We start from the raw sequence: 23,973 nt of genomic DNA on the forward strand, positions 1-23,973 counted from the left end.
CAATGCAAAATCTGTTCTAAAAGCTGCTGCATTGTCAGAATTAAAGGGTCTGGTTTTTTTCTGAATAACAGACAACAAAACAAAAAAACTACATATTGTATCACTTGCCTTTAGACTTTTTAAAATCTGCCTCTCAGATTTCTGTCTTCACCCCTAATACAGTAGGGGTGAATGAAATTGTATTCCCACTGATGAAAACAGGAAAATGACACTGGAAAAAAATCCACAGCAAAGTGTTCTTGAAAAGCATCTGGGTTTTACACAGTGTGAACAGTTTTCATTGGACCTGCTGTTTTCTATTGAAGAAATATTTTCTTTAAAGACTGTTCTGTAGATTACACAGGGACGAGGTTGCTTTTGGGTTGCTATTTAAATATAATTCTTAATGCTTTGAGCAGCGTAAATGAAGTCTCATTCACCTCCAAATGATTCAGTTGGTGGCAGAAATGTTAGAGGCATTAAAAAAAAAAGAGAACTTAGCAGTTAGGGTCAACCATTATTCTTTCAATAGCAGTGCTGGGAAAGTTACTTTTGAAATGTAGGTTACAGATTACTAGTTGCCCTGTTAAAAATTTAATAAGTAACTATTTTTATTTACTTCATCAAAGTAATGTAACTTTGCTAACAAAAGTCGAACAAACATCATTGCTCACTGTCAAACTTTTATCAAAAAGGTGTTCTTCAATATAACTTAATTTAATATTTGAACGTTTGATTTTAAAGCCCAGCCACCAAAACAAATCACAAGTAGGTAGACCACAACTGACTGCAGGGAAGATAGTTGAGTGATGATAATACAGGGCCTGGTGCTGTTCACAGTTTTTTTCACACTGCTTCCTGAATGACTCGACCAAATATCTTGAGGAATGCTCATTGATTTGATTGGCCAATGAGAGGTGGTTCAAATTCAAACAAGAGAACCAACAAAAAACAGGGTTCCAAATTTTAGCTCATACTGCAATATGAATGGAGCGTAGTTACAAGTTACATGTAACTAGCTTTATGTAGTTACACCCCCAACACTTCCCAGAAGTATAATGACCCGCAGGTAATTAAATGCTAAACAGAAAAAGATCATAACAGCATCAATGAAGACAGAAGTTCTACTTTAGCAGCAGACAATAAAATATGTTGATCTCTGTTATTGATCATTGTGACTGGAGGAAGAAAAGCCTTTCAAATTTACTCTGTTAATCTGAATTTTTACTGGTAGAAACAGAATCATGCTGAAGAGATGATAATTTGAGTGTAGTCTGAATGTGGTTGGGCTGAGCTGAGGCTCTTTATCTCTCCAGAATAATGACAGCATTGGCCAAAAAGCTTAAAGGAGCAGTGTGTGGAATTTAATGGCATCTAGTGGTAAAGTCGCAGATTGCAACCAAGTGAACATCCCTCACCTCACCCGCCCCTTCCAAAAGGATGGGTGAATCTACAGTGGCTGCAAAACTCCCCCTAAATCCTTCACACTGCAATTTCAAAGGATAATACTGATTTTATACAACTTGGGTCTTGTTTTCATATTTTTTTCCGACTTCCTAGTCCGCAGTTTTATCATCAGCCTTCCATAATTAATTGCCGAGATCTGGTAACATAATGTTAAAAGAAGTCAGTTGAGGTAAAAAGTTTTCTAAATTTATTTGGAGCTCAGCAGTAAAGTTTTTACCAAGACTTTCTGTTGTAAACATCCATCCATCATTTACCTACTCTTATTCTTTGCATGCTCAGTGTTTCTGCTTTGAGGGATAATTAGTGACTTTTCAGGAGCTCTCTCTTTCAGTTGATTGTGGTCTTGATTACAACAAGTGTTCCCAAATCACAGCAGTTTCTATGATAGCCACAATAACTGTCATTTGAAACGTCTACCAAGAAGCACATTTGTGAACTCTGACATGTTGACATAAAGTGGAAGAAGGAAATGTCAGAATTAAGAGGAGAAATCTACAAACTAAGGTTTCTAGTAAAATAAACCATATTCAGTGTGACAGTAAAGTTACGTTGTAGGGACTGGAGACTCATGCAGTCATAGGGTCTGTTCAACCTGATAGACAGTCGAGACTTGACAACACATAAACTGTACATTATCAAATGTACTAATAGTGTATTTTAATCTTTTATTAGTTTACAAGAATTGATGTGCCCTTACAGTATTTCTGGAAAAACAGAAGTAGTTTTGAGGCTAACTAAAGTAACTGTCTTGATCGTGGCTGACTTCCCTTATCATGACATTGGGACTGAAATAAATAGAAGATAAGGAAGCATCTAAACTATGTTGTTGAAGGAATCAACTACTTGGGAAGCACACATAGTGGAAATCCCCTTAAAATCCCCTTAAACTTAAGACACAATAACTGTGATTTGAAACGTCTACCAAGAAGCACATTTGTGAACTCTGACATGTTGACATAAAGTGGAAGAAGGAAATGTCAGAATTAAGAGGAGAAATCTACAAACTGAGGTTTCTAGTGAAATAAACCATATTCAGTGTGACAGTAAAGTTACGTCGTAGGGACTGGAGACTCATGCAGTCATAGGGTCTGTTCAACCTGATAGACAGTCGAGACTTGACAACACATAAACTGTACATTATCAAATTATCGGCTCATTGCTGTATTGGGTCACATTCTGTGGTATACGCTTTTGGTGAAAAGACCCATTTCCTTTATAAAAACAAAAGATGCGTGTGGTTGGTAATCCCCCTGCATTATTTGTACCCCTTTGACCTCCATCTCAGCAGCACAAGAACACCGCTCTCTTTATACAGTAGCCTAAAGCAGTGGGTTACTACTGCAAACAGCAGATTACTTGACTTGTATGTTTAAATTATCTAAAACAAAAGGTATACACTTTCAAGTTTCTCTTTCCAGCTCTCACTAATAAACACACCATACAGTATGTAATTCCTCTTAGCTTTCCTGCTGATCAAAATAATCACTTTTAAATTGAAATGAGAAGTGCAACCACATCAGGCTGCACACTCAAAGTCTGAAGAGGAAGAGCCTGCTGACGTTATTAGTTCCATTCGGCTCATTGCTGTATGGGGTCGCATTCTGTGGTATACGCTTTTGGTGAAAAGACCCATTTCCTTTATAAAAACGAAAGATGCGTGTGGTTGGTAATCCCCCTGCATTAAAACACACTTTCACCCTACCAACCCAATAGGGTAAATGTAGGGGGGGGGGACAGACTAAATCCATGAACGATGCTGGTCATATTGTGTATTTTAATGCACTGCCACTCAGAGCTGGACTGCAGAGTTACCAACTTTTTGTTCCTGAGCAGAGTCAGGGTATTTGAAGGAACAAGCTGTACTTCACTGATGTGTGCTGGAGCACTCTCCAGACCCCAATAAGGAAAAGCCATGAAATATTAATAGAAGAGGAACATAAAATATTCAAGCTTCCTAAGTGCATGCTGTCTGTCAGAAATGGATTTCATGGGAGGTGGCAGCAGTATAGAGTACCACTGCAAAAGATTGTGTGATTTCTGAATTCACAGATAGGTCAACCACAGAGGGCCTTCCTGTCCCTAATAGCTCTGTTTGAGTGATTTAGAGAAACCACCAACCAGCTGATCATTGTTGTTTAGTTTCTACCAAATGCTGCAACAAATGAAAGTCCCTTTCACTCCTCTTTATTGTCCAGAAATACCCCTTTGTCTTAAATTAGCATGGATTAACTTTGAAACATGGTTTTCCTTTCAATTTTGTATTATATTGAGATTAAAATTGGGATTTTTTTTTTTTTTTTTTTTTTTTTTCAAATACTTTTAAGGATTACACACTTATACAATACAAAAATCTATCAAAATTGTATCACCTTAGGTTTTACAAAAATATATATTTTCACACCTACCTCTTGTAATTTCCATCCATGCCATTGATTTTGGTTTAAACTGGTTTTGAGATATCTACTGTATTTCTGAGACTTTACCCACATCACATAGATACGTAGATCTCAAAACCTGGGCAAGTAAAACCAAAACGATTTGCATAGCTATAAATAGAGGTGTGTTTGATTCATTCTTGTTTAAATGTGTTTAGTTTGGTGAAACAACCCTCAATAATAAATTTACATTTTGAAGATACATGGCTTTCATAGCACTGCACAGTCACCTTCTTTTGCCTTTTGTGTCATTTCATGCTTTTTAGCAGCCCTATGTACCTTGATAATAGTTGTAACAAAGAGTTGAATATGTGAAAGGAAAGTAGGTCTATTCTTCTAACAGCATCCTCACTTATTCCAGCTCTGTGGACTAAATATAGAATAAAGGAGAAGGATATCATTTCACATTCTCCAGAAAAGGGTAGGAGGATATAAAACTGAAACTCGGATTTAAACCATGTTTTCTACTGAAACAAAACATTTGATATGAAACCTGTAACGTTCAGGGCATATATCAAATTTGATAGTGGTGACAATATCAGGATGAGGAAGTGAACATCAAAATACATCAAATGAGGCTGAAAAGACTGACTTGTTCACACCACAAATGTCATGACCTAATAAGTACCACACATCTACAGTGGAAAGTATTGGAAAGATGCCGTCACATTTTCAGAGTACCTACACGTTTGATTTGATGTAAATGCTGAAGGTGTTAGCCACTCATGTTCTCACAGTAGATCACAGCCCACACTTTATGTTGCCAAATATAAAATTGTCCTCACATATCTAGACTGACATGATCAATTTAGTTTTCAATCAGAAATATAAATCTACTGAAATTTGAAATAATTTGGAATTTTTATATTTTATTTTCTTGATTGTTTCAAAAGGGAAATAACTAATTGATCACACAAAAGTAGATACAATGGATTTAATGTGTTACATGTTCTTTACTGTTGTGTTTTATTCTTACCCAGACTCATATGCTGTAGTTCTGTTGTGGTTTTGCCTAAGTGTTTCAAATTAAATAATTTCATGAGGAAATTGACAAAACACAGTTTAACAGGAAGACACTGAGGATACTTACCAGCATTGTACTCTATTATCGTTTATATATCCTTACAGTCTTCCCTTTAAATTGCAAATAAGTAAAAACAGGAAATAATAAAAACCCAAGTGACCCAAATGTCATCATCTATCTTTGTATTTTTTTATTTTTATATTTGCCATTTTGAAATGACACATTTGTTTGGGTCTTTGTTCTTTATTCAATCCAATCAATTTAATGTTCAACATGTTGAAATACATTTGTTCATTTGTAATTTGACATTTTTCACAAACAGTGAGTTTAAAGTTGTACATGCTGCTTCACAGCTCAAACATGTTGTACTATGGTTTTTCTTTTAACATTTGTATTATCATGCATAATTTTAATACATTTAATATTATATGTAATTATATACATATAATGTAATATGTGCTCTGATCATTGGCAATATAACCAGAGCTGAACTAAAGAAGCAGGATGTGTGTTTTATTCTTGTGGTTTTTTTTAAGTTTCACTTTCCAGTCACAAAAGTTTCCCTTGGTCACAGGAAAGATGATGCGTCTGAAGAAAGTATTTAAAACGACCCTCATCCTCGAACCCTCACAGCTCTCCTGTCAAACTTCGCTTCAACACCTCCTACATCATCTCTCTGGTTGCATTATTCTTTTTACCACGCATTTTATTGTTTTATGTTATTTTGAAAGAGAAAACCAATGATGTCGAGCTTCATCAAGGTGTTCCTGCTCCTGGCTCTCATGGTCTGCGTCTCAGAGGCCCAACGTAAGTTTTTATCCTTTTTATAATTTAAAACTCATCCTTATTAATGACAGAGGGAACTTATGCAGATTAATCTTTTTCCCTTATCTTCTTTTCTAGGCGAAAGCGGGCAGCATTGTCTGTGTGAGCGGGTCAGGGACGGCATCGGCCCGAAGTCTGGAATAAAGGACATCCAGATCTACTCAGCAACCATCTTCTGTGACAGAGTCGAGATTGTGTAAGTTACGCATTGTTTAAATTAAGGTTCAGGAAACGTGAGGTGTTATTTGGAAATTTAATGGTTGACATATTCAATTTTTATAGACGTACTTCAGCTCAAATAAAACACTACATGCATAAGGAACTGCGGGAGACTGTAAAATGTTTTGACAGTAGGGTGACTAGCTGCAAAGTCAACAACATTTTAGATACTAATGTATATTTTTAACCTCTGATAATCACCTCTACTAATCAGTCTACTGATGTGGCTCATTTATAACTATTTATCTTTTATGTTTTGTTTTAAATCCCTTTGATTTAACTTTTCTCTATTGTCTATGTCAACAGTGTCACCAACAACAATGGCCGCTTCTGCCTGAACCCTAACCTAAAGGCAATAAAAAAACTCCTGGTGAATGTCATGTGAGTATTTATATGACTTGGAGCCTCATCTTCAATACTCAAACTGTCCAAATATCAATATTATTCTTTGGGTGAATCTCATTGTATTTGATAAAAATAAAGTAATGAATAACATTATGCCGTCCCCACACTGTTTTAATGTGTCTAATGAGTGCCCTGCTTGTTTTATTATCAGTTCCAGAAGGCAGAAAACCTCAACAGACAAACCAAATGGGTTCACTGCCATCCGCATCTGATTTGCTTTTTAACTCTGAATGAACAAGACCCTCATACAACCTCTGACACCTAAAAAAAGGCACCTTCAACACTTGTAGATGTGAAATGATTGAAATGTCTTGTCTATTTATCTTCTATTTATACTGACGTGCACTGACAGTATGTCTCCATTCTACTGTACCCTGTTTTTGTAAACTGATTTTTAATTAAAAAAAATAAAAAATCTAAGTAGCATTGCGTATGCGACTTGTTTTCTGTTCCAAGCCTGATGCTGTTTGTGACCCATGTCAACAGTGCTATCTTGTGGCTCAGAACTGCTAATGCAAGAAATGAGAACTGTTTCACTTTTTTTTTTTTTAATCCAGTGGCCTGTAATTGAATATGAGAAGGAAACACACTCTGGGGCAACCTCTAGACGCAGTTTACAGCGGGGTCAATAACGGCTCAGCTCTGACAGGGGCGGCTCTTCTCTGCTGAGTCCCATAGGCTGTTATTCTCTACGCCCATCACACACACACACACACACACACCCCTCCACACACACACACACACACACACACACACACACACACACACACGTGTGCACTTTAGATACGTATTAATAATATAATGAGTTCCTGACCCATAACTTAACTATCTCAACTAAATGCCCAAACTCAACCTTTAACCAACTCTAGCCTAAACCTCATTCCCTTATAGCCTACCTTAACCATGAACTTGGAACCAAGTCGTCACCTTCAAATATGCCTTTTATTTCTTTTTCTTATTTTTAAATTACATTTTAGCATGTTTTCATGTTCCTTTTTATCTATTTCCATGTAAAGCACTGCATTTAATTATCTTGCTATCAAGCTTTGAGCTATATTTATTGAATGAAAGGTGCTATACAAATAAAGTTTATTATAATTTTGTTTTCTTTTCTTTCTAAATAGATCTTGAAATACTGAGAACTAGCTAAAACTTAAAATTTAGAAAAAGCTTATTATGGTTTAAAATTGATCCAGACAAGACAACATTACAAGCCCCCAAACACAGGCATCCATTCCCTGCAGACCAAATCCTAATATGTATCCTCAATGGCACTTCACACCCCACCCCAACTGTAACCTGAACCAAAAATAAGGTCAAACTATAAAAGTCTTTCGTTAACCTTTTAGATAAGAAGACTCCAAATGGGAAGCGTATAATTTACTGCAAATTGATATTCATGTTGATACCCAAATCTGGCAACCAGCCTGCCTATCTCAGCTTTGAAAAATGACATTTGAGTAAGCTATAAAATGGCAACGCGAATGTTCTCAGTCATCCAAGTTATGGTCAATCTAGTAGGATAAATTTGAGTAAAATTTAGATTATAACGGGAACATCTACGAGCTACAGTCCTGTAATGTTGCACCACATTCTCCCCAAACACTCTGCAGGGCTTTAAGTTGTCAGGCGATCAATTCCGCCGGCTGGGTTGCCGTAGACGTGCATTCACTGGTGCAGCTTTTCCGTGTCAGCGCGCTGTTTGCTTTTGGCATGTCCAAAAGTCATGGATGAACCGGCCGGTAAACAACCAGGCACCATTCGTCTGTCCAGTCTACCTTAATCGGCGCGACACTGACAAAGAAATCGCTGCAGCTGTGGAGTAATTTCAACGGAGAGGAAAGGGAATATTGACAGGTAAGTGATAAACAGCATGCATGAAAACGACTATAGTCCAGTCAAATTAAAGCGCAGTCGATCCTGAAATAATTCATGCAGAGATTGTGGCTCATATCGGTTTAAAATATGGTTTAAATACTACTCAATTTTAATACTTAGCTAGTCTCCTGGGAAATATAGTAACGTTTTTTTTTTTTTTTCTTTTATAAGTAGTTTACAGTTGGGAGACACGATTCCTTCTCAACCATGTTTTTTTTGTTGTTTTTTTGCAAGTCATTGTAACTGGCTTCAAACCGTGCTGACTTGAACAACAGTATGCCAGCTGTCTGGACAGTAACAGACTACTAAATACCACCAACCTAAATCTGAATCTGAATCTGACAGAATACTCTGCAAGTTAGAATTAAGGTCCTATCCTCATTCATTTAAGAAAGGAGAAGTTTCCAATGGAAAGGTGCATACAAGGCAGATAATGAGCACTAATAACAAGTTCACCAGAACACAAAGGGACTAAGTGTTCCTTTCTTTGCATTTCAAGCAATAGGGAACTAACTGTGGACGAGGTTTCTTTCTGTTTCAGTTCCGTGTGAAATAAAGAGCCATCTTTAATTCACTGCTTGCCTGTTTTGATCTGTTGTGGGCAGCCCAGAGGCTGGGATGTGAGAATGAATCTGACATAAACTGATATTAATGACACTGCAGTAACCAGACTCTCCCGTTCTATTTGCAGCAGGTCAGGAACAGTAGACTGTTCACAGTACACAGTAAATACAGGTCTGATATGTTTATTCTCTGATTTAACCAGGATTAGACTAATACAAATACAGTACATTTATTAGCCTGAACTCTTCTCCAAAGCTGTGGTGACAGGGGGGACACCGACATGTTGTACTGCATGCTTTTCCTCAATTGGAGAACAGGGCTTTCTATCAGCCTACTGACCCCTGTATGATGTCATCTGATAAAGTCTTCAGGTTTGAGTCCAGTGCCGAGGACAGTGTAGGCTGAACCTTCACAGTCAGCCTTGAGAGTCTCTGGTGGTCAGTCCCTATGATCTGCTGTCAAAATGGCCTCAAGACAGGGAGACATTCCAGGTAATGTAGAAATTTTGATTTAACAGATTAACAGTGATCCTCTTAGACATAATTTTTTTAAGCAACATATCTTCTTTATTCCTATTCTTCAGCACTTGAGTCTGGCACATCCTCCGGTCTTTTCGGTGCCTTATCATGTCCCATTGGAATGACTCGACACAACATCAGCTATGACGAGCACATGGATGCCCCCATGCATTCGCCACCTGCAGACATGACTGTCAACATGTTATGGAAGGACCCTGTCATCCCGCAGCACAGGTTCAGGAACACTGCAGAGGTACTTCCCTGTTTGTTCATACTTTTCAAGCCACATTCTTTTGAACTGGTTAGCTGAACAAAATATTTTTTGGATTAACTTGTTCTTGACGGTCAGGTGCATGCCCAGGCACTTTTCAATTGTATGTCTGTCTGTTATATAACTAGTGTAAAAGTGACTCATAACAGTATAAACTTGTGTGACTAGGAAGGTGAGAGTGGTGGGAAGTTACTGACTTTTGAGGCAGCAGCACTGGCCAAGTCTCCGGTGCCTGTGGTGAAAGCCAAAGCCACCTCCTTAATGAGCTCCCTTATGATCAGTAAGTCAAGAAATCCAACTAACTAACTAAATTAAAGATCTTATATTTTCATTTTGACAAATATCTAGACCTCAAGAAACTTTTCCTCATTAAATGTCACAAAATTATACAGGCATTTACTTTCTTCCAAATGACTGCTGTCTTGGCTTCCAGTTATGCTGTAACACAATTAATGAAGTACAACACATTAAAACATTGACTAACTGTCTGCACTTTTGACTGTCTGCCCTAACTCACTCAGAGCAAACCCAGGAGAACCTCCAGAAATTTGAGCACCAGGCAGGACTGACAGATGCTGGTTATTCTCCCCACAAGGGCCTTTCTGCTGAGGATACCCGCTTTCACCGGCTAGGTGATGGCACACTGCCAGTGAGTATGAACAAATGTGAGGTACAAGACTTGACGTGCCAAATGGTGGGGAAATGTTTAGTCCCTGACCACAAATAATAAATAACTGAAAAGAAATGTCTTTTCACACCTAAACTCTATTACAGGTGCGTTAGATGGCTGTACAATGTGAATACGATTAAAGAAGAAAGCACTGCACACTGCAACACTTACTGCCAGTTTATTAGTTCAGTGCAGGCCTCAGTGAAAATTAATCATATACTCGTGATGGATCTGATCAGGTGTACCTGGCCAAGTCGGGTTTGGATGAAAAGTCAAAACAAATCAGACGTAAGCAAGACTGTTTAAGTTCTTTGTACCACAAGTGAATGTTTAGCAAGATCAAGTTAGCCATTTCTAGCGGATGGGGGGGGGGGGGGGGTCATTTGACATACACAAGCTTTGAAAATATATTTTCAAGGTCATGTTGCAGGATTTAAAACAATTTAATCAAGAATGATGTCTTGTCACAAAATGCAACTTGCACAAATAGAAAAACAAAACTTATTATTGGACTTTACCTTTCATACAGTGACAGTTTAGCATACACTTTTTTTTTTAGAAAGCTAATTGTGCACATTCAGAGTACCTGCTGCGTGTATGAACAAAGGTTATGTTTTCTTTCCATTATTTGTCCAGTTTATGTGCCCACTTTGGCCGGCTTTGTGTTTACCTGCTATCCTCTCACATGTTCCAGTGTTGTAATGCTGAACACACAAGATCACAGGCACATTGTGATTCTTACAGAAAGAACGGTGGTATCTGTGCTACTTACTTGATGTGAGAAAATATTTAAATATAATTTAAATATTTATATTTATATAATTTATATATTTATACAATTATAAAAATATATTTTATTTATTAAATATAAATAAAAAAATATTTAAATATAATATTTAAAAATATTTAAGTCATAGCCTTATTGTCGTCGCATGTAAAAGTTATAGCAGGCTAAATATGGAACAACATCATAGTAAACAAATTGCGTAATCAGTTTCGAGCTGGCACCAGACTGTAGTTCCTATCAGTTCTGTTGCCAAGCAACTCCCTGAGATGAGCCAAGCCCCCTCATTTACCGAAACGGACCAATCAGCGAGCTCCTACCAAAAGAAGGCCCACTGCTGTGTACGGACGGTCGGTGTTTTTGAGAAATAATCGTCAACGTCTTAAACAACGAATTATGGACAAAATGAAGGAATCTCTCGGACTGAGGCGCCAAAGAAAACTTATCATAAAAAGGTGCGTCAAGAAGAATATTGTATTTACAAACCAGCATTTGTACAATCTGACCGAAAGGAGGCCGCTAAGCGAAGCAACCTTGTAAGCTAGCCAGCGAGGCTCGCCCGAGTAAACAAACAACCAGTCGTGACGGTGTCCGGTGTTTATCACGGTCGTTCAGCTGGAGTTAAACTACTGCGACGCTCATGACTGAATCGGAAACGACTGGACGGCTACGAAACGTTAGTTTTGATGGGTTACAGTAGTTGGCTGTTACGTGGCCACGGTTAGCATATCACCGGCTAACTAACATGAACAGATGTGTATTGACGGTAATGTTGTTGACGTTCATGTCCTCATCTAACTTTATCTAACTCGAGGCTCAGTTCATGTCTCTCCCTCCCTCCTCCTCCTCCTTATCGGACAGCTAAATGATCACATTATCAAAGGAGGCACAAACTGGAGCTTACTTTAGCTCCACACCCTCCTTTAAATGTACGTTTATTCCACACGAGCTGTCATGAAGGCTGCGTGTAAATATAGATTATATTATATATATATATATATATATATAGTATATATAGATGAATGAATTTGTAGTAAACTCTTGTGTACTTGTCTCTGTCAAACACGTGGGTCAAATGCACTGCGTTGTGTCCAACGTGGACCATCTTAGGTCAGGTTAGGTAGTTACTTTATTAATCCCCAAGGGGACTTTTTTTTTCGCTACAGCAGCATTTATAGATACAGGAAAGAAATAAAATAACAGTAAAAAAAAATATTAAATATAAATGCACAGTATATACAGTACAGTGTATATATTTATATTTAAACAAACAAGAAACACAGACAACAGTGTTATTGTTGTGTGATGGATTTTGCCAGAGGTGAGTTATTGTACAGGCTTATTGCAGCGGGCAGGAACGATCTCCTGTATCGGGAACGATCTCCTGTATCTTGAATGATCTCTATCGGGAACGATCTCCTGTATCGGGAACGATCTCCTGTATCTTGAATGATCTCTATCGGGAACGATCTCCTGTATCGGGAACGATCTCCTGTTTCGGGAACGATCTCCTGTATCGGGAAAGATCTCCTGTATCTTGAATGATCTCTATTGGGAACGATCTCCTGTATCAGGAACGATCTCCTGTATCTGGAACGATCTCCTGTATCTGGAACGATCTCCTGTATCGGGAACGATCTCCTGTATCTTGAATGATCTCTATCGGGAACGATCTCCTGTATCGGAAACGATCTCCTGTATCGGGAACGATCTCCTGTATCGGGAACGATCTCCTGTATCAGAAACGATCTCCTGTATCGGGAACGATCTCCTGTATCGGGAACGATCTCCTGTATCTGGAACGATCTCCTGTATCTGGAACGATCTCTATCGGGAACGATCTCCTGTATCGGGAACGATCTCCTGTATCTGGAACGATCTCCTGTATCTGGAACGATCTCCTGTATCGGGAACGATCTCCTGTATCTGGAACGATCTCCTGTATCTGGAACGATCTCCTGTTTCGGGAACGATCTCCTGTTTCGGGAACGATCTCCTGTATCTGGAATGATCTCTATCGGGAACGATCTCCTGTATCTGGAACGATCTCCTGTATCTGGAACGATCTCCTGTATCGGGAACGATCTCCTGTATCTGGAACGATCTCCTGTATCTGGAACGATCTCCTGTTTCGGGAACGATCTCCTGTATCTGGAATGATCTCTATCGGGAACGATCTCCTGTATCTTGAATGATCTCTATTGGGACCGATCTCCTGTATCAGGAACGATCTCCTGTATCTGGAACGATCTCCTGTATCGGGAACGATCTCCTGTATCTTGAATGATCTCTATCGGGAACGATCTCCTGTATCTGGAACGATCTCCTGTATCGGGAACGATCTCCTGTATCAGGAACGATCTCCTGTATCTTGAATGATCTCAATCGGAAACGATCTCCTGTATCGGAAACGATCTCCTGTATCGGGAACGATCTCCTGTATCTGGAACGATCTCCTGTATCTGGAACGATCTCCTGTATCTTGGAATGATCTCTATCGGGAACGATCTCCTGTATCGGGAACGATCTCCTGTATCGGGAACGATCTCCTGTATCTGGAACGATCTCCTGTATCTTGAATGATCTCTATCGGGAACGATCTCCTGTATTGGGAACGATCTCCTGTATTGGGAACGATCTCCTGTATCGGGAACGATCTCCTGTATCTTGGAATGATCTCTATCGGGAACGATCTCCTGTATCGGGAACGATCTCCTGTATCTGGAACGATCTCCTGTATCGGGAACGATCTCCTGTATCTGGAACGATCTCCTGTATCTTGAATGATCTCTATCGGGAACGATCTCCTGTATTGGGAACGATCTCCTGTATTGGGAACGATCTCCTGTATCGGGAACGATCTCCTGTATCTGTCCTTGTGACAGCGGAGCTGGAGGAGTCTTTTGGAGAACGTGCTCCGCTGTCCCTGCAGCAGGTGGTGGAGAGGCTGGTCCGGATTATCCAATATGGATAATGGTTAATAGGTAGATAATCTTTACTTGTCTTTTTCTCCGTTTCAGCTCACCAAAATGTTATAAAGTATACAGTCAGCTTCAGCTGTTAAGATGTTGTCGATTGCTGATTTGTTTTATTTTTATGTTCTGGCTGTGGTCCAGCAGGGTTGAAGCAGTGATTCAGTTTTAACCGGATACTGACCCAAAGCAAACGCAGGGGATTAAAGGCCATAGAGACTCTTTCTGAAATTAATTTGCAATATGGCAAAGAAGTCTCTTGTTTTGCTGCTTGTGCTGGGGCATGTCAAAAATTAACAACCAGATTGTGGTTATGAATATTTAAATGTCTAATTTACAGAGTGATCGTGGATCTGAAGATGGCACTTTTCCATTTTATGTATGTTTAATTACTTGTTATTTCTGTCTGTGCAGAAGTTGAGAATGCCAAGTGGGGACTTCAAGGAGGACAGGCTTACAACATCAGCACAATCCACCCCAAGTGGCACCCCCTCTGTTACCCCCTGCGTCACCCCCTGTGTTAGTCCCCACACATCACCGGCTCTCAATCGCAGGTAGGAATTGTACTGCTGAAATGTTGAGATCATAATATCTTTTGATCTAAACACGGGTCCAAAATTTCATGTGAAAATGAGTGAAAACAGATCTGCTAACACTAAAGTGTGTGTGCTTGTATGTTCATTGGTCTTACTTGATGGGAACACAGGAGCTGGTTCCAGCTGAGTCCTGCACCTTTCCTTGCCGCCCCAGAGCTTAACAGTCCCAACCTGAGCACAGACATGGGAGGAAATGAGGGAGGAGGAGGAGGAGGAGAGAGGTGGAACTTCTTTGGAACTCGGTCGGTGGTACAGAAGTCCCCCACTGATCCAGGCTGTGACACCAGCTCGGGTGAGAGATTTATACCCTGTCCCGCATCTGGATCTCCACTGCAGGATCTTTATGTAGTTAACGTACAGTAGATGGGCTTAATTGTTTGAGCGGTAGGTTTAACCTCAAACAACAAAACAACCAGTAACCCGGGCTTTGTGTGCTCTGTGAAAACAGTAATGGTGGCTCCACTGCCACACCTGTTTGCAGCTGAATAGCTTTTGAAATAAGTGGGGATTTTCTAGTGATCGGGTGGAGCTATGTTGAAACCACAACCTGCAATCCATTTGTTAAGAAAGATGTTGCCCCGTATTAATAGATGGGCGTTTTTTTTTAATTATTATTTGAACTCGAGGACTATTGTTAGACCAACAGTTTTAAAGTCTGCGGAACGGTGTACTTCAGAAGTTTTCTTTCAGCACCTAAAACCACGCCCAAACCGTGATGTCACAGAGTCTCGAGGGCACACCTGTATATCCTTGTAGCAAGGTGATGTATTAACCCACTAGATGCCAGTAAAAACTAGATTTTTAGGAGATGTTAAAGTTTCTCTTTTAAAATAATGAAACTACATCTGCTCTCTGCGAGCCAGGTATTATCTGACCCAAATTCAATATGTCTGATCACACTCTATTATTTCCAGTTGTTGCATCCTACTGGTTGTAGACTTCAGGTTAATTTTGAAACTATTAAAGCAGCCTTCAACCAATCGGCATCAACCACCAATATGATGTATGTTGTGCTCTGGAACTCGCCAAGCTGTAAACAACAGAGACTCTCAGAGACCGCCAAACTGACCAGAGTGCAATGGCAAATTGATAAATGACCATTGCAAGTCACTGTTTTTGTTACGGCATCAAAATCTCAATATTTTCTAGCGTTCCTACAACCATTCATATTTCTGCATCCAGCGTTACCACCGCCGCCATTGTGGAAGTACATTTTGAAACAAGCGCTCAACTTCAACATCGTCTCACTTTTTCACCCCCGTTGCTCACTGATTGGTCCACCCTTCAGAGTGGCTGAGCAAACTTGTGAATGTGAACAGAGTTTCCTGCCTATAATTAAAGTGAAGACTGAAGCTGTGGATAATTGGTAGATTTTGTAGATTTAAGTCATTTATGACAACATCTACCACACCTGTCTCCTGCAGGCTTCTCGCTACAGTCCTACTTTGGCCTGCAGAAGTCCTCTACCATTGATGGCACCAACACCCAGATGAACCTCAAGGCGGAGGACCCTGCCAACTTCATGCCCCCCAAGATCGACATCTCCGGCATTGAAGCCAAGCGGGTACCACCACGGCCACACAAACTCAAACCTCGGGACATGAATGTTTTAACACCTTCAGGCTTCTGATGTCAGACCAGCTGTGTAGTTTCTCCTCTGTATCGCATCCGCAGTAGTTCCTTCCCTATCTGGTAGCTCATTTGCTTTACAGCCTTCCTCTATCCCCTCTGCCTCCTTGCCATTTCACTGAGGCTGAGAGGAATGAGGATCACCTACAGTATTAACCCAACATACCCCAGAGACATCACTGCACCATTATTCCGTACAGCTGACCAGATTGAATGCTGTTCCCACCATCCCCTTCCTGTATCTTACAACTCATCGGTCCAAATAAAGAACCAAATGAAGTAGCTTCATTTGTCACTCCTACTGCTTTGTATTATTACTGTCCGGTCACGTAATGAGTGCATTGGCAGGCATTGCATTGCCTTGCTGTACTCGTTCCATTGTCAATTATGACATTGAAGTTAAAATATCTTGTCAGTCCTTTGCAAAAGTTGATCACATTAGCATTGCCTCTCATTCTGAAACTGACCAGCTATTTCAACTCGCAATGCTCAGCCGTCTGCCTCGTTTGTATTATTTTGAATAAGCTCACAGATTTATAGTGTAGTGCTTTTACTTTGTCAGCATGCAGAGCATAGTGTGGAATATGGATGAAATTGTGCCTAAACTTGCAGTGTTTGCTTTTTTCATTCTTGTCATCAAAGTTTTTCGTTTGTTTTTTATTATGTGAAAGAGCATCTTATTTTACTTAATGACAGAGTATGATTGCTGACCTGAAGTGATTTTTTTGTTTTTTTGTTTAATTTCAACTTAAGTATTTTCATATTGTCCTGCTTTAAATCAGTATTGTTTGTTCTAAATAGTGGGTAGTACAGTTTGTTGCATTTGTCACATTTTTATATAGGACCCCAATGTTTGTTGAATAAGCAAAGCATTGAAGTGGTCATTTTCAAGTTTGGATTTTGTGTGTCTTCCAATCTTTGCTGTTTTATTTGAACAAAAGTTGAATTCCAGTTAGTACTTGCACAATGGGGGATCTTCTCCCACTTCCATCTGTAAATAAATCTGATCATAACAAGCAAGACTGGTTGTTTTTTGTTGTTGTTGTTGTTGTTTTTCATCTCATCTCATCTATATTCACAGCATCATGGATTTTGTTATACTCTTACTTTTTGGTGAGCATTTGCAACAGCTTTCTGAATACCTAATTTTGAGATTTGAGTGTTTTATATTTGTGGTTTGATGAATCAAAACTTCATGGGATTAATAATTGTGCTCTGAAAGTACAAACTAATAACAAACACTTTTTATATTTATATTGCTCAACTAATTGTGGATGTGAGCAGTGCTCAGAGGCCTAGAATTAGGCAATTTAAAATTATTTATTGTAATCCATGCATCAAAGTACTATCATCAATAACATATTTGTGAAATCCCCTTGTCATTATGACCTGAAATTAAAACAATATCAACACCAGAAGGTAAAATTTGAGCTCTGTGGTTAAAAATGAATTTTGCGTAAACTTGGTTTCACTTACTATCTTTGGCCAGAAGATGGCACAATAAGTTCAATATGATACCTGGTTGTAAGTTTTACTACTCATGAATTTCCCCAATGACATGACTCGCACTGTTACCGGATAAGAAAAAAAGAATAAAATACTGCTGTCACACCATAATGTTTTTCAAAAGTTTGAAAAGGTTGGCAGATAATCAGGAAATGTATTTTGCCTCGGGCATGAAGAGCGGAGGAGTCGCAGGGCGATTCTCTCTGGTGACTGTTCTATCAGGTAATCTGTTTTGCACACACTGATACAATTAGTCTTGGCCTGTTGTCCGAGAGACTGATTTTGTTGCAGCAATTATTCTGTCAACAATTCCACACAATATCTGAATATTATTTACTACCCATTCTCCTTTCTGTACATCAAGCAAACATCGAGGCCGGCAGATAATTTGCCAGCACAAGGACACGGTAGAGAGCAGAGTTCTTCCCCTGAAATCTCAGCTATGAAGTGAGTTTACAGTTTTGTTAAAGCTCCCACCAGTTATTGTTGGATGCCCCGTTTATTGTGTGTGCAAGAGAGACAACAGTTGTGTCTTTGTGTGTGCATGTGGCTGATTCAATACAGGGTGCGCCTGTTGTCACCACTTTTGTTGCTTAGAAAAACGCACCAGAATCAAAATCCAACATCATTATACTATAAGTGGAATTACTACCAAAAGAACAACTGGGTGATGAATGTTATTAGAGTTGGTGCTGTAATTTTTTTAGCAGAAACACGACCTCAACTTGAGGAAATATAGACATCAGCTAAGGCTCCAACAGGGAACAGTCCTTTACTTAATTACAAGTTGTTGAGCACCCATGTTTGGTTTTCAGGTGTTCCTTCAGGAGCAGAGTTCAACATCAAATAAGAGAGACAAGTACGAACACAGAGCTGGAGGTGGAGAGTCATTAGTGGCAAATGAAGTGATGGACAGATGGACACAAGATGAAAGGCAGACAGAAGACATGGTGAAGAAAGTGCAGCCATAAAGAGAGGAGTTACAAATACAGATGGAAATATTACGTTTTGGGTCACAATTTGGTTAGAGGCATACAACACGACACATAAACAGCCGGGCAGCTATGACTGTCAGTAACACTAAACCAGTAACACACACAGCAGTAGAGCAAAAGCAAGAGGGACAGTGGGTGGGGGAGTCTGGAAGGGAAAGACACCGGGAAATGGGGAAATCGAGAGCAAAGGGTGGAGTGCTCTTGCAGTCATGACATAATACAGATGGCTCTCTTTCTGGGTCCGACATGACGTGCTTGTGTAGCCCCCCCTCAACCTCTCTCCTTCTCAGTTCTCCCTACCCCCATCCTCGGCTCTGAGCCCAACAACATCATTTAGCTTACTCACAGATGTGCAACGGCAAGCACCACCCTGCTAGAGTGACCACGCACCAAAACAACAACCAAGAGTTGTATCCACAATCTCACACAACTCACTCACTTACTCATTTACTCATCTATACTTTGGAACATTAGTATGGCTATATCCCTTCCTTAACAACCTCAAAATAGAGACTTTAATCCCCCACAACCCAGTGACACAATTTTAGATTTCCCAGTCTGGCCAAACCACCATGATGTGGAGGAATAAAATAGCCAGTTTACAGGAAATCACATCATGGTCTCAAAGATCAGCTCGCTGACCTGTTCCAGGTTCACGTGCTTGTAATAATGTCTTTGTTAATGTGTAAAAATCTATAAAGGTCAGCTTTGATTGGAAGCTTGTCTGAATTTTTATCTCATACATGTAGGTGTGGTAGCGGCACTTATGTCAAGGTGACTTCAGGGGTATGCTGGGAATTCCTCTCATCTGCTCTGCGTTACATGCACTCAATTATTTATAATGAACGGATATTGAGGCTGATAATTTCTGACTTACACAGAAGAGTTATCCTCAGGAGCAAAGCAGATACAGCTTTGCTTCCGTACGCGAGATGTTACTTGCAAAGAAAACCAAGACTAATTTCTTCAGGCGCACTAAAAGTGATAAGATAATAATATCTACAAGAAGCAGGCAAGACTTTATTACTGATATTACGCTTAATTTATAGCTTTCTAGTTATATACGCAGTGTCTCATCTATGTAAGCAGCGTCACCAATCATGGCGATGAGTCATGTGCTCGTGACAAAATTTAACAAGGGATTTGAGGGGGGGGGGTCCAATCTGACGTTCCTTGGGTGGGTCGTCTGTGTCGTCTGTGTCGTATGCTTCACCATCCGATTCCAGAACCACATCTGGTGCTGATTCACAGTGAGCCGGCCTGGAGCTGAACCCACCAGGCGGAGAGGAACGAGAGAAATAGGGGGTTGTTGAGGAAGGAGGAGGGAGGCCCCACAGGGACTTCAGGTATCCTGCGAAAGTAAACATCAATCATGCCCACCACCTCGGGATACGGTTACAGTCTCGGGGCTTTTAGCACAGATGTAGGTCACACACAAATCAAATCACTGTGCTTGTGTTGCGTAATAGCAAACTTCTGTACGCTATAAATCGTGGAAACATGGCCTCTTACAGCATCTCAGAACGGCCCCTGCAAAACATGGGAAGTGTCTTAGCAGTGCAATTTCACTAATTTCTATTTGGAATATATACTCAAAACTCTTCTGTGAAATATAAGTCTTTTTCCTCCTGATTTGACACTATCAAGCTCAATCGCTGCATTTGTATTGACTTTGAAAACTGCCAACCGTTGACATTAAATACTTGTAAGGGTTGCGCTTTCAAACAAAAAGTGGACACTGCACTGTTTTGCTCCATGTATCGCGGGGGGGGGGGGGGGGGGGGGGGGGGGGTGTAGAGTGGGAAATCCTTTTGTACCTTTTTGGTTTTCTTTCATTTTGCTTTTTGTTTTGTGTCTTCAGGAAAACTGAAAAAAAACAAAACCGATATACAGACTTAAAAATGTTACCTGTTATATATAACCCAGTTTCCAGCCTCTGGCCATCAGGCTGTTGGTATCTGTGTGGTTCAATAGGCATTCTCCTGCCATCCCCCACTGAGAAAGACTGTTGGGCCCTCCTGTACTGGCCTCCAGGCCCTAACTCGAAGCAGATGTGGGAGAGGAGAATCCCATTCAATAATCTCTAAACGGTCAGCTGGAGGTGCTCAACTCACTAAAGCTACATCCGCTTGATGCACTCAGACCATGAACATTAATCTAAAAGACACACACACACACACACACACACACACACACACACACACACACACACACACACACACACTCAGAACTGCTGATGTCTGGCACGTACAGAGAAAACACAGAAAAGCAGCCTCGACTGCATGCGTGTTTGAAAGTGAAACATGTAAGCGTGTGAGATGATTTATTTCTTGGATGTGCTGCTTTAAGGATGAATTTAGTACCCAAGACACAAGTTGTGCAACAGACTAAAGTTCATAACATTTTATAATCTGAATCATACAGTTAAGGCTGCAGTTTCCTTATGGAGTCGAGACCAAAGGTAAACATGTCCTCCTTTATCTGCACAACTTTGCTACTGAATAGATTTTTACCATCATTCAGATATAGGTATCATCATTAATAATGAATTCACACTTTCCTTTCAGCCGTCAACTGCTGTTAACATCCTGGTTTTATATATTCTACAGTTAAAGTTGTATTCTTTTTTATATATATATATAATATGAGGTTAGAAGTTATCAGACAGGTTTATCTGGGTGTAGGCTGATAACTATTTCTGACGCTGTTACTCCCCTGACTTAATATCTGTGCCATTTTATTTTAGTGAGCAACGATGTAACAATTAGAGGAGATGAATCACTAAAAAGGTCTTAATAAATCATAACCAAACAAACTCTACAAGAGGAGTAAAAGGTAACAGGTTCAAAAGAAGGTGAAGATTAACTCAAATGCTGAAACTATCTGAAATTCCTTGATAAGCTGTGGCAAAAAACCTTGCTGTTTGCCCATCATTTTATATCACCATTGTCATTAGGGAACCTTTGATCTTTGGGTGGATCTCATTGGATAACAATGTCATAGTGCACACATAATTACACTTATTAATCCCTTAAGCCAGAAGAGGAATGCGGTACTTTGGCTCTTGTCACTGGTTCTCACTCACGCACATCCATAGTACACCTAGACGCATGTCAACATACATTACGCTCACGCGTAAAGCAGAGGGAAGTGGATTGTGCAAAAGTGGCTTTAGGTGAACATCAATAAAACATTATTGATATACTGAGTAGATTTTCCTACATGTGGGGCTGAGGAACATTCAAAAGAAGCACAGCATTATATTTTTGTATACAATTGGACAGCTGCAAAACGCTGTGTTCCTGTTCGCCCTCATCTCGGTTGCATATGGGCTGATGCTGTTTGGAAAAAGCGAAGTGAGGCGTGTGACTTGGCCAGACGCTCACACATTCCTCGAGCATAGACATGGACTGTAAGTGGACATGATGTGGTCAGAGGGAACACACCAGCACTCACCTCATTCTTCTCTGAATCTGGTTTTTGAGCCTTTATCATTCCAGTCTTCCTCCATATACACTTTATCTCACACACGTTCTCGTTGAACAATGCCTCCTGCCGCCTCTGCTTTTTGGTACCCATAGAACTAACAGGCAGAAAGTGTGATTAGACATGTCATTATCTGCCTGTTTTAACTATGAAAACCATCGTTCACATGTCATTTGAATAAATTCATAAACCGTAGTTTATAAAAGACTTTAATCTGCCTCGTTATGTCTTGCGCAAATGCAAATACAGACATAAATCGATAAACCTGTCAAAAACAATTGTTATTGCTGTAAATGTTGACTTGGCATCAGATCAAGGCTCCGCCAGGACCTTTGCTCTGGGGGAAACTCGAAGCAGTGGGAATAATCAAAGTGATAGGGTTGAAAAGTTAGTCAGTGCACGACTTTACTGCTGGAAGGTTGGTTCAGTTTGATAACGTGGAAACAGAAATAACGCACTGAAACAGTATTGTGACTCTGTGAAGGAATAACAAACATGCTCACTTTATTCAGTCAGAAGTCCAATCAATATTTTTTATAATATCAGTTAAATATTCATATATATCTCTGAATATTTTCCATTTCAGCAGATTGTTGTGTTACAGCGCATAGTTGTATAATTGTGATAGCTGGGTTTCCCCGGCAACCATTTAGGAAGGGTTTACAACAGAGGATTTTTAAATAAACACAAACAAAACACAGACACAACAATAACCGATGTGGGAGGTGGAACCAGGAAAGAACAGGATTGTCAGACAGCGGTATAAACTGTATGGTGGGTACGGTTTCAAAGCAGGGCTAAGGGGAAACCCAAGTGTACTAGCACCCCACCCACAATAAGTTTCAGCAGATTACAGAGCCAACTGCCATGAACCTGCAGCCATGTGTCTTAATACAGGAAACTGTTTCATGCAAAATCAGTGGATAGAGATAAGTCACTTATTGTAGGTACCACCATCATGAACCAGTGGGATTAGTTCAGGAACCTGTAAACTCCTGATAGGATCATTTTTTTACTCATTCTGGAGCTAAATGACACAAAATCAATAACTGATTGATACTTCCTACTTTTGTTTTCTATTTTGTGTCCTATAAATGAAAAACCTGTAGGTGTCCTTGATGCAAGTTATTTGAAGGCTCATTCCAGTTCCCTCTTTTTTTTCTCCTTTACTCCTTAGTAATTGCCCATTATTCGATAAGTACTGTACAATGAAATGTAACTTCACAACGATACATGATTATAAACACAATCCTTGAAACAAGGTGTAAAAAATTGCTCTTTCCAAAAAGGTTTTCACATGCAGCTGTTTACCATGTTTCAGAGTATTACATTAAATTAGAGTCAGTGATGTTAATTTCAGGGATTAATAAACATATAGAGTATAACACGGTTTATAGAAAGATAAAACTACTATTAGTGATATCTTTATATTATTATAACCAAGTTTGCCAGCAAAAGGTTTCGTGAAATCATAAGTAAATTGATTGACAGTTACACCTAATGGTATCAGTCAGCTTTCTCATTATCAGGAATGCCATAATGAAAACTACAGGCTCTGTTTTATTATTCATTCGCCGCCTATATCCAACAATTCAGGTTGCCAGTCAGGACCTAACCTTTATGAAATAAATATTCAAAGAATAAAGTCATTAACTGTTGAAAATGAAGATTTTAGGCTTATTGTGGCCTCCATTGTTTTCTGTGTCTGTGAAAATGACAAATTCTTAAATTCAACTTGACATCAACAGGT

General features: G+C 39.6%; 2 protein-coding genes across 2 annotated transcripts; both read left to right on the top strand.

The window, feature by feature from the left end:
- The first annotated feature begins 5,550 nt into the window (after positions 1–5,550).
- On the top strand, positions 5,551–6,764 carry LOC138211320 (C-X-C motif chemokine 10-like). The gene is made up of 4 exons (XM_069171100.1): positions 5,551–5,712; positions 5,809–5,926; positions 6,256–6,330; positions 6,506–6,764. Exons 1-4 carry the CDS (start codon positions 5,646–5,648, stop codon positions 6,564–6,566), a joined length of 321 nt encoding a protein of 106 aa, XP_069027201.1. The 5' UTR covers positions 5,551–5,645; the 3' UTR covers positions 6,567–6,764.
- A 1,248-nt stretch (positions 6,765–8,012) lies between these two features.
- On the top strand, positions 8,013–17,256 carry LOC138211319 (putative monooxygenase p33MONOX). The gene is made up of 8 exons (XM_069171099.1): positions 8,013–8,211; positions 9,161–9,287; positions 9,380–9,567; positions 9,754–9,865; positions 10,107–10,234; positions 14,426–14,565; positions 14,718–14,899; positions 16,032–17,256. The coding sequence occupies exons 2-8, from the start codon at positions 9,260–9,262 to the stop codon at positions 16,235–16,237; spliced, it is 984 nt and encodes a 327-aa protein (XP_069027200.1). The 5' UTR covers positions 8,013–8,211; positions 9,161–9,259; the 3' UTR covers positions 16,238–17,256.
- The last annotated feature ends 6,717 nt before the right edge of the window (positions 17,257–23,973 follow it).

This window comes from Embiotoca jacksoni, unplaced genomic scaffold (assembly GCF_022577435.1).
Source record: "Embiotoca jacksoni isolate LCO1_2020_lvr unplaced genomic scaffold, fEmbJac1.0.p SCAF_5, whole genome shotgun sequence".
Taxonomy (NCBI): Eukaryota; Metazoa; Chordata; class Actinopteri; family Embiotocidae; genus Embiotoca; species Embiotoca jacksoni.